The sequence below is a fragment of the Hemiscyllium ocellatum genome, chromosome 6 (assembly GCF_020745735.1).
Source record: "Hemiscyllium ocellatum isolate sHemOce1 chromosome 6, sHemOce1.pat.X.cur, whole genome shotgun sequence".
Taxonomy (NCBI): Eukaryota; Metazoa; Chordata; class Chondrichthyes; order Orectolobiformes; family Hemiscylliidae; genus Hemiscyllium; species Hemiscyllium ocellatum.
This window is the reverse complement of record NC_083406.1, coordinates 18354593-18366666: the sequence shown is the minus strand read 5'-3', so window position 1 is coordinate 18366666 and position 12074 is coordinate 18354593. Positions and strand designations below refer to the sequence as shown.

Sequence of the window (12074 nt, the reverse complement as noted above, 5' to 3'; positions counted from 1 at the left end):
CAATGATTTGGAGATGCCGGTGTTGGACTGGGGTGTACAAAGTTAAATATCACACAACACCAGGTTATAGTCCAACAGGTTTAATTGGAAGCACACTAGCTTTCGGAGTGAAGCGTCGCTCCGAAAGCTAGTGTGCTTCCAAATAAACCTGTTGGACTATAACCTGGTGTTGTGTGATTTTTAACTAATGAAAGCAAGTATGCCTTCTTAACCATCTTATCTACCTGTCTTCAAGGATGTATGGAAATGCATACCAGGGTCCCTTTGATCCCCTGTACTTCTTGGGGTCCTGCTATTCATTGTGTGTTCTCATGTTTTGTTCTTCCTTCCAAAATGCATCCTCTCACAATTTTCAGGATTCAATTCCTTTTGCCACTGTTCTTCCCATTTGACCAGCTCATCTATATCATCCCGTAGTCTAAGGCTTTCCTCCTCACTATTTACCAAATCACTGATTTTCATGTTGTTTGTGAACCTGTTGATTATACCTCCTACTTTTGTGCTTGGATTATTACAAACAGCAAGATACCCAACACTGAATCACTGGAGATTTCTTTGAAACTGGGAAAGAGCTTTTGGTTATTGAGTTATTTTGCACAGTGAAAAATTTTAACTCAAAGTTTGGACTTGCCTTTCTTTTAAACTGAGTCAATAATGACATCATTTTGTCAGCTAGTGAGATGGCAATGGGCATGTCTCACATCAAAATGCTGACTTTTCACTAGTGAGAATCTGGTTCCATGTGAACAGCCCAGATTTTGGCAGCTGGAATCTAGTTCATGACAGACAATGCCTATTCAAAGTGTCTCTATGCAGTAGAACAAACCAAAATTACAGCAGAGATTTCAGATTAAAGGATTACTTCATCAAAGACAGCAATGAGTCGAGAGGTTGTTGTATAATGCAAAGCATGTGCTGAAAATTTAATTGCAATCACTCCACCATTGATCAATGGAGAAATTAACAAATAATCGCCATATTAACAATGAAGATCTCACATGACCCATATGCAACTTAATTTTTTTAAAAGAAGCGAGGCAAAAATAAATTCTTCGCAATAAAGAGTTTTATCAGAAATATTGCTGAAGCAGTTGGCATTCTGTCTGTGTGCCCCATTGCAAATTCATAAAGTGTTTACTGTACTGAGCAGTTTATTGAGTGACGCCAAATTAGAATGAAGGGTGGAGCACATGTTGCTTGGTGTCTGTATTTTGAATTGTTACATTTCATTTCATTACAGCCAATGTTGTGTTTCTGAAGTGTAGCTACATTTGTAATATTGGAAATGTGACTGCCAATTTGCACACAGCAGGATCTCACAAATGGCAATAAGAAAAAAAACAAAAGCTAACTTGAGCTGAATCCAAACTGAACTTGAAACTATCACAGTCAGATGATTCCACATAGAAGGCAGATGTGGAAGGCCTGTTTTATGTATAAGTCCTGAGATTGTGAACAGCACTATATAAATGCAAATCTTTTCCCCAGGATTCCTGAGTGACACAACCTAGAAATACTTTTGCTTGTGATTAAAAGTTTTTGTCCTGTGGGTGATCTGCTTCCAGACCTTCATCTCCTAGCTGGTTACTAGGAATACACAGAAGCAGGGTGGGTGTAGTTGTTAATTAATTTCAGTTTGACCTTTGATGAGGCTTTTTCACTTCAATGCATCTAGTACTGGGAATCCAGTACCACGGTGAGAGGTTCAGTCTCCCTCTGCTGTTTTGTTGCATCTTGATACTACCAGTGTGCTGCTCCACCATGCTGACTCCACGTGGCTTAGCTGCTAACGAATTTTTTGCTGTTGCTCAAAGTTAGTGCCAAATTGAATTGAGAGTAGTTTGAAGTTACATAATTATGTGGTTTTCACTTCACGTTTTTGGTATCAGCTGTGGTTCTGTGGGTAGCATTCCAACCTCTGTGTTGGGAGATTGCATGTTCAAGGCTCGCACATGGAGATTTGAGCACAACCTTTCGGCTGAGGGAATGTTTGAATGAGACTTTACTTGAGGCCAAGTCTGCTGTCTCAAGTGGATTTAGTAGATTCAGTATACTATTTGAAAAAGAACAGAGGTGTTCTCTGATGTGACTTGTGGCTCAGTGCTTCTCGTTCAATGAACATCACTAACACAGATTACCTGACTGTAAGAGTAACAAGAAGATGGGGTACTGGGCTAATGGTCGGATACTTGGTAGTGTGGATGAGCAGAGGGATCTTGGTGTCCATGTACACAGATCTCTGAAAGTTGCCACCCAGGTAAATAGTGCTGTGAAGAAGGCATATGGCGTACTGGCTTTTATTGGTAGAGGAATTGAGTTCCGGAGTCCTGAGGTCATGTTGCCATTGTACAAGACTCTGGTGCGGCCGCATCTGGAGTATTGTGTGCAGTTTTGGTCACCATACAGTTTTGGTCGGAAGGATGTGGAGGCAATGGAACGGGTGCAGCGGAGGTTTACCAGGATGTTGCCTGATATGGTAGGAAGATCGTATGAGGAAAGGATGAGGCACTTGGGGCTGTTTTCATTGGAGAAAAGAAGGTTTAGGGGTGACTTGGTAGAGGTGTACACGATGATTAGGGGTTTAGATAGGGTTGACCATGAGAACTTTTTTCCACATATGGAGTCAGCTATTACGAGGGGGCATAGCTTTAAATTAAGGGGTGGTAGGTATAGGACAGATGTTAGGGGTAGATTCTTTACTCAGCGAGTAGTGAGTTCATGGAATGCCCTGCCAGTAGCAGTGGTGGACTCTCCCTCTTTATGGGCATTTAAACGGGCATTGGATAGGCACATGGAGGATAGTGGGCTAGTGTAGGTTAGGTGGGCTGGATCGGCACAACATAGAGGGCCAAAGGGCCTGTACTGCGCTGTATTTTTCTATGATTTTCTATGTTCTATGACTGCTGATGTTGCTATAGGTAAGTTTTAGGGGTGGCACGGTGGCTCAGTGGTTAGCACTGCTGCCTCACAGCACCAGGGACCCAGGTTCGATTCCTGCCTTGGGTGACTGTTTGTGTGGAGTTTACACATTCTCCCCATATCTGCGTGGGTTTCCTCTGGGTTCTTCAGTTTCCTCTCACAATCCAGAAATGTGTAGGTCAGATAAATTGGCCATGCTAAATTGTCCATAGTGTTAGGTACATTAGTTCGAGGGGGATGGGTCTGGGTGGATTACCCTTCGGAGGGTCTGTGTGGACTTGTTGTTTCCACACTGTAGGGAATCTAATCTAAATTGGTATTTCCATACTCTAAATATTAGCCAAGCTTTGATGTACTTCATGAGATTTGATTCACCTTTGGATTGCTTGAGGTTTTGAAAGGTGCTGTAGAGATGTGTAGCATGGAAACAGATGCTTCAGTCCAACTTGTTCATGCTGTCCAGCTATCCTAAATTCATCTAGTCTCATTTGCTGGCATTTGTCCCATGTCCGTCGAATCCCTTCCTTTTCACATACCCATCCAGATGCCTTTCAAATGTTCTAATTGTACCATGCTCCACTACATCTTTCTTTCTGAAGCCCAGGACACTTATTGAGTCTTGGTGGAAAGTTTCAGCAGGGTCATAGAGCTTCAATGGTGTTCTGCGAGACTGGAGTAGCCTGCTGGAAATGGAGCTCAGCTATTCTCAGATTCATCAAAAAAGTTAAAGGTTGACAGAAAATATGGACCAAATTTTGTACTTAAAAATAGTTTTTATTTGTACAAAAATTGGTGCTGGGTCCAGTACTTTTCATAATTTATTTAAATGATTTGGATGTGAGCTAAGAGGTATAGTTAGTAAGTTTGCAGATGACGCCAAAATTGGAGGTGTAGTGGACAGCAAAGAGGGTTACCTCAGATTACAACAGGATCTTGGTCAAATGGGCCAATGGGCTGAGAAGTGGCAGATGGAGTTTAATTTGGATAAATGTGAAGTGCTGCATTTTGGGAAAGCAAATCTTAGCAGGACTTATACACTTAATGTTAAGGTGCTAAGGAGTGTTACTGAACAAAGAGACCTTGGAGTGCAGGTTCATAGCTCCTTGGAAGTAGAGTCATGGGTAGATAGGGTAGAAGGTATTTGGTATGCTTTCCATTATTGGTCAGAGCATTGAGTACAGAAGTTGGGAGGTCATGCTGCGGCTGTACAGCACATTGGTTAGGTTACTGTTGGAATATTGCGTGCATTTATGGTCTGCTTCCTATTGGAAAGATGTTGTGAAACTTGAAAGAGTTCAGAAAGGATTTACAAGGATGTTGCCAGGGTTGGAGGATTTGAGCTATAGGGAGAGGTTGAATAGGCTGGGGCTGTTTTCCCTGGAGCGTTGGAGGTTGAGGGGTGACCTTATAGAGGTTTATAAAATCATGAGGGGCATGGATAGGATAAATAGACAAAGTCTTTTCCATAGGATAGGGGAGTCCAGAACTAGAGGGCATAAGTTTAGGGTGAGAGGGGAAAGATATAAAAGAGACCTAAGGGGCAACTTTTTCACACTGAGGGTGGTATGTGTATGGAATGAGTTGCCAGAGGAAGTGGTGGAGGCTAGTACAATTGCAACATTTAAAAGGACCAGATAGATTTGGCATATCTGGTCAGCACGGACAAGTTGGACTGAAGGGTCTGTTTCCGTGCTGTACATCTCTATGACTCTAATAGATTCTGGTTATAGGCAAACAATGCTGAACCATCAACTAGTTTAACTCCATTAGTTAAAACTCTAACCTACTTACAAACGCCCCCTTTACACATGCTTGCTGACAAACACAAAAACAGAAGGAGAATGAGTGTTACAGGTGGAGTGAAAAACTGGGAAAACAGTTCAATGGTCCCAGTCCACAGGGTTTGCTGAGATGATCCTTATTGCTTGTCAAGCTTTGCTGCTTGTCAGGTACATTGACTTACTTGCAGAAGGCTTTCAGAGCGACTTATTCACAACTGATAAAGTCTCTGACTTATTGATTAAAAACCCCTGCTTACAACAGCATGGGAGCTGATCACATGGTTGTTGGCTGGCAGAAGGTTTTCGCCATTTACGGGTGGTCACCATTCCACAGATCAGTCAGTTACCTGTTGCCAGCTGTATCTTCCTTTGTACACACCCCTTGACTCAAGCCTGTCTGCAGTTCTATCACCAATGCTTAGCCAAGCAACTTTATAAACAGTGAGCTAACATGCTTTAAAAAAATGCAGTCAACTCTTTGACAGTCCATACCTTTAAAAGCACACTTTCCCCAATTTCAGTCTACAATCAAAAATACAGAAGCATAAAAAGGCCTGGTCTGAACAGTAGCCAACTCTGGTCCTTGTCTCAGCTATTGCCCATGTACGCCAGATTGGGAAGGGATGGGGGAGGTGGTGGTGGCGGCAGCAGCAGAGGTGACCACTGTATTATGGCCCAGAACTTACAGTCCCATATTCACTGCTTTTGGTGGCTGCAAGTGCATTGCATTTTTCAGCAATATCCTTCATGATGAAATGGGCTGTGGAGGAATGGCCCACGCTAAAGTTTGCTCTGAGACCTGTTATTAGGGAACCTGGACTCACTGTCTGGCAGGCACATGACCTCATTACTGTTTTTTTGGAGCGGTTCCTGGCAGCTGCAGAATCTTTTCTGAGTGCGCTCATTGAAACCAACAATAGACTGAAAACACTCCTGCTGCTCCGGCTTCACTTTCTTTGCACTAACATTACTACATCCACAGTTCCACTCCCTCACTGTAGTCCTTTCTTTACCCTACTTCCAGGGCTTTGTTCTTACCCCAGCTCCTAGTCCAACTCATACTGGATATAGTACTTTATGGGAGGAGAAGGGATTATTGGTCATGATGGTGGTTGGTGGAGTAATTGTATTGAAATCTGAATGTGGTTATATTGCTGCCAGCAATTAAAGTAACTGTAAATAATCAAGAAGCACCAAGCTGTCATTGAGCTGAACATAGATGTCAAGGAGCACAAGTAAAGGGAACAAGGCTTTGCTAGCAATATGCTGTGCCAACCAGCCTCTATACTGGCTTCATCCTTGGACATGTGCTGGTGCCCAGGACCAGGCTAAGATCACTCTTTTGCATGCAGTCAACAGTGGATTCCTTTGCTCAGTGCTAACAGTAAGATCCAAGCCAGTGTTATAAACTGAGGTCCATTTATGTGTGTGAAAAAACCAGTACATTTTTCTTTGTCACTATTAGAAGTTTGAAGATGGACATGTGAAAAGATGTTTCAATGACAGTAAAGAGCCATTTATTGAGATGCGGATTGGTTTTGGGAAGGCAGGACTTGGGTGATCCATGGTGGGAATGGGCAGTTGGAGGCAAAATGTCATGTGGTGAAACCTGCAGGGATACCTTCACTTCGAGTTGGCAAACCCCCAGCGCTACACCAGGCAATGCTTTTTACCCCCACTAGAAAATGAAGTAAACTGCACCTAACCTTGCAGAATTCTCTTCTGTAACAACAACCTACATCTCTGACAGCAGTTTTAATGTGATAAAGGTTCCTGAGACATTTTACAGAAACATTATAAATAAATATTTGTCATATTAAGCTGCTGAAAGAGATGATCAGGCATACAGCCCAAACTTGATCAGTAAGGTGGGTTTTAAGGAGTGTCTTAAAGGAGGGAAGTGAAATGGAGAATCAGGGAGGTTTACAAAGGGAATTTCAGAACTTGGGCCTGGGTGGCAGAAGGCATGGGCACGAATAGTTTAGTGATTAAAGCGACTGATGGATATCAAGGAGTTAGAATTGAAAGAATGCAGGATTTTTGGATGTTTGTACAGCCAGAGGATGTTAACAAGATAGAAAGAGGTAATTACGGAGGAATGTAAACACAAGGTTGGGGATTTTGAAATTAAGTTTTGTTCGTCTACGAGCAATGGGTTAAAAAATCCAGTAGAATCAATACCTCACTGCTTGGTGAGTGCAAGAGAACCACAGCATGATTTTAAATCAGATTTGCCAGAATCCTTTTCTACGATATTTATTTTCTTGAGAGGGAGCCTTTCACATTAGGTTTCTCACATGAGCATTCCCCATTTATCTCTCACATTTAACTGAGCTTAAGAATCTAAATGATGTTTTTCAGAATTCCCAAATGAGACCTGTCTAATAGATGCAGCAGGCCAGTGAAATAATACCAGGAAGTTGCCAGTGTGCTATGTGTAACTCATCACGCGATGAAACTGTTCTGAAATCGCCTCCCAATTGGAATAGCTCCCATTCCTAAATGCCATTTCCCTCCTCTGATTGTAGCTAACTCCACATTTCATGATAAGTCAAGACTGTGCACACTTTTCACTTTATCATTCAAAAGAAAATATCATGTGGCCATCACCTTGTTGGGGAACCATGCATTGCACAGAATAGCTACTATGTTTCTTTTTTACTATTCAGCAGTGACTACATTTCAAAACTGTTTTAAGAAGCACTTGGATTGTCCTGAGACTGTGAAAGGCATTATAGAAATGCAAGTTTTATCTATTTAAAGATATTACCTAGCTGTTACTTTTGTGAATGTTTGTTTGTAGTCAATGTGAAGGATGTTTATGCTATGGGATGGTAAAACCTTCCACTTGAGGCACCCTTTTTCTTTTAGGAACTGATCTAAAACAAATAATACCCCATTTAAAAAGCATCTTGATGAATACATGAATAATCAGGATTTAGAGGGATATGGGTGTGAGGAGGTGCTGCTGGGGGAGTAGAGTTGGGTGACAAAATAAAAATGGAGTTGGTGGGGGAGATATGGCACTCTATCCCCAGCGGTGCCCACCTCTGTCTAAAGGCATCAAGTGCATTGATAGACACCGTTACACCTCCAAAGGTACCTGGGCTCAAAAGTTACCGCGGACGAGGGGCAGGCAGTTGACGGAGATGATCCACTCCACAGTTTGCTGTCTGGACCTGTTTATAACCAGTCTGGCTAGGCCACAAATCACTGCTTTAAAAAAAAATCTATTCTTTTAATCAGCCTTTTATTGCACACCTCTGAAGTAGGTGGAACTTAAATCTGGGCCTCCGTGTCCAGGGATAGGGACACTACCACTGTGCCACGTGCTTAAGCTATGATGCTAAACATTTTCAGTTGAGACAATTCTGAAGAACAGTACTAGCCAATCGAGGAAGTTATCAAAAATATATTGTAAAATAATCATTATTTTTGATATGCTTAGAATAGCAAACAGCTAAAATCTGTGACTCCTTCACTCCCCTCCTTCCTCACCATCTATAGAATGATTGTCCAAAACTACTGCAAGTAACATTACACTGCATTTGTCACCATTTAAAATTGTTTCAGAATATTGCTTCTAAAATTAATTATGCCACCCATTTGAGTATAGCCAAATTGTACATGCAGCAGTGATTCTGACTCGGAGCACTAGAATGTAATGGACTAACTATTATATTCAATAATGTTCTGAACTTTATTTGAATCTTAAACATCAGATAGTTCCCTGTTCTTTTAATCTTATAAATAGAATATGGATGTGGGTAAAACTTTTGAGTCAGCGTCTGCCTGGATAAATAATTCCCTAGATTTTCCGGTTCATGTGCAGCGATATTGAACTCTTTAGACATTGGCCTTAATTTGTGCATGTTGCTGACCTGATGCTGTGCAGGGACATTTGGAGCATCCCTGCATTGAATTCACGCTAATTATCTCTAACATCCTGGGGAGCCTGCTTAGAAATGGCCATGAGTGTTTGTTATTCAGTACAATTTTATTAACTGCCTGGGCTGCATATAATCGTCATTAGTATTTCCAAACATTCATGGCTACAGATGCATTAAATGCCCACTCTCATTCATTCATATTTAATTGCAATTAATTTTAACAATTGATGCACTGATCGCCCAGAATCAGTCTCTTGTGTAACAGTACATTTTAAAAAGTCACTTGCTGTTTTTTGAAATCATGTTATTGGTTTTGCAGTGTATTCATGTTAAACAAACCAAACCACAATGTCGATAAAGAATAAACTTCAAACCTTGTGGCAGTCACCTCTTCCAAAGCTGCATGTGAATATAAAATGTAAGTTAATTATGTTCACTTGAAAATATCCTGTTCGCAAAATTGTCTCTTTGTCCCTGCAGGTTCATGTTAAAATGGCAGATGAGGCTTCCTGTGTTGGACCAGCCCCCACCAACAAAAGCTACCTCAACCTGGATGCCATCATGGAAACCATTCAAAAGACCGGTGCCCAAGCTGTGAGTCTGAATGTGCTTAAAGCCCATTGCCGATGCTTGTGTATTCCACGGGAAATGGCAGAACTTGTAAAAGATTGACTATCCTCTTCCTGTTTAGTCCATGTGACGTGAGTTAAATTGAAGCTTGATTGGTACTGGAAATCAAAGGCTCTGTAGCATCTGGCAGTGCCTGTTAGTGATCCTGCAGGTGGCTGCAGAATTCAGCTTTTCACACCAGGGAGTAACTTGAGTTCATTTCATAATTTACTTTTATTTATTATTATTAAAAATTCTAATTAATCTTGAACATTGAATTAGCATTTCCCTCTTAATATTTGTCGTAGTAATTCTTCCTAAAGCGATTCACTCTGTGGGAAATCAATGAATGTTCACATAGCCAATACACATAGTCAGGCAAACAATGTGTTCAAATTTTCTTTCCTTGTTTCAAGCACTGAATAAGATAAATGGTGATAGACTTAAGATTAATTAGGAGCTTAAAAGATTATATTATATATGCCTTCTGCTTTTTCTGTCATAGGTCCACCCAGGATATGGGTTTCTTTCAGAAAACAAAGAATTTGCCAGACGTCTGGTAAGTTTTGTAGTTGGTGTACCCCCCCTTGCTGTTGATTAATCTTGCGGAAAGGATAGACATGGCAGTTCGCCTGTGAGTAACGAACATGTGAGTTGAGAGAGAGGGGCCTGATTTAAAGCAAGGCTGAAACCTTCACAGTGGTGCTGTTGATGACTCAGCTGGCCTCATCAGTGTGTATTATGATAACTTGAGAATTCTGGCTTGATGAGATTCAACCGAAAGCATGGGGGAGAAATTACACGAGCCTCGCTGACTCAAGCAGCCCTGAAAAATGTTTAAATGGCACAATGATTCTCAAAATCAGCAATTCGAAAGAATAGAGGCCATTTCTGAAATTGCACTGCAATCTGATTCTGTAAAATTAACTCTTCAGATTTGTTAAAAGTTCGTGCATCATGACTTTAACATTCAATGCTCTATAATGCATGTATAAAATCCCAGAATGACAGAATATTTAAAATCCCTTTTCATTTTACCCATTTGCCTTTCAGTTATCACAGGAAATTATGGGAACTGTACAGTTTATGACTGAATTAAATTTTTAAAAATCTGTTTGAGCCATTGAATATTTAAGATGTAGGTTAAAATATATTTTCACCAGGAATTAAACTTTGCTTAGCTTAAGGTTTGGTTCAGTTGTAAAGAAATAAACTGCTTTAGCTGCTTATATGTAACTTTAGAGAGAAAAAAATATTTATAATGCAATAACATGTCAGAAGGTTACAATTTTCCAAATTTTCTGATCATCCCCAGCGACATTAATGGCATCTTATTCAGTTTATATCTTGAAAGCACAAATTAATGAAGAATTTAAAAAATAAATGATATATATTTATGATAAAGAGCACAGCTGTTCTTCTATCATAATATGGATATGCCACACTGGCAGATAGTGACCCTCTAGGTCAGGAGGTGTCATTACAGCACTTCTACTGATGAACAGGCAGAGGCACTCAGTCACTAATTAATGCAGTGGAACCTTGTTGTTGTCGCTTTCAATTTGCCAGCCTAGAATGTGACAATACACAGGAAGTGATGCTAACTCAGATTCATTGTAGTCGCGGTACTAATCCATCATGGCTGTGGCTTCATTGAGGAAATGGCCTGAATATGATGTTATTTTCACTTTATATGATGCCTGGTACATAGGTTCTGCATTCATAGGATCATAGGTTAGTACAGTAGTGATGGAGGCCATTTGGCCCACAGCAACTACACCACCTCTTTCAAAGCTTATTCCAGTTAATTCTGCTCTTGCCACTCATATCCTTGTAATGGTTTCTCCTGCATTTAATTATCCAACTCCCCTATAAAGAGCAATGTTTCCACCACACTACTAGCAGCACATTCAAAATCCTAATCGTGCATAGTATAAAAATACTTTACCTTATATTACCTTAGTTTTTTTTAACCTGCCACCTAGAATCTGTATTCATCATTCCTGATGAAGGGCTTATGCCCGAAACTTCGAATTTCCTGTTCCTTGGATGCTGCCTGACCTGCTGCGCTTTTCCAGCAACACATTTTCAGCCCTTCTCTCTGGTTATGACCACTTCAGCATTTTTTTTTCTCTTATTTACCTAAATGTTTCATACTTTTCAGCATTTTTCAAGTCCCTCCATTCTCTCATCTCTCTTTCCCTGTCTTTGAATCAGCTTCTTATCCTACAATCCTCTGAGATTTCTACAATCTTCTGTTGCTCCACCAGTGGTGGCTGTACTTTCCATTGCTCAGGCCCAAGAGTTTGGAATCAACAAAAATGAACTTCCATTTAGGTGACTTTTTTTCTGCTCGTCAACTTGAAGTCATTTCATGTGGAGTTCTTGCAAACAAAAAGAGACACATTGTTAACTTAATGATGGACAGAAGAAGTGAGAACAGAGGCTTCTTGTAGCACAATGGTGGTGTCCCTACCTCTGGGCCAGGCAACCTGGGCTTGAATCCCACCTGTGAGATATGTGTAATAACATCTCTGAACAGGTTGGATTCGAACATAGAAATAAAAAAAATGAGAACACGGTTGACCATATGGTTTGTTAGATCTGCTCCACCATTTAGTTTATTTATGGCTGATTTGGGCATCAGTTCTGTTTTCCTACCTGATCCTCTTATCCCTTGATTCTCTGAGACATCACAATTCTGTTAATCTCAGTCTTAAATAATGGCGGAGCATCAATAACATTCTAGGAAAGAGAATTTCTAACCCTTTGTAGCATTCACATTAGTAAACGCTTCTGTACACTTGATCTGCAGAACTCTACATCTAAAGTATATCGAGTCATAGTCCTGCAGCACAGGAACAGACCCTTCGGT

The 12074-nt window shown here is 40.7% G+C and overlaps 1 protein-coding gene across 2 annotated transcripts in view; it reads left to right on the top strand.

Moving 5' to 3' along the window:
* The window catches only part of pcca (propionyl-CoA carboxylase subunit alpha), a 386004-nt gene that overhangs the window by 100186 nt on the left and 273744 nt on the right, over nt 1-12074 (top strand). For both annotated transcript variants that reach the window (XM_060825847.1, XM_060825848.1), the window contains exons 5-6: nt 9071-9184; nt 9705-9758. In XM_060825847.1, coding sequence (XP_060681830.1) covers nt 9071-9184; nt 9705-9758 — 168 coding nt within the window. The remainder of the gene's footprint in view (nt 1-9070; nt 9185-9704; nt 9759-12074) is intronic.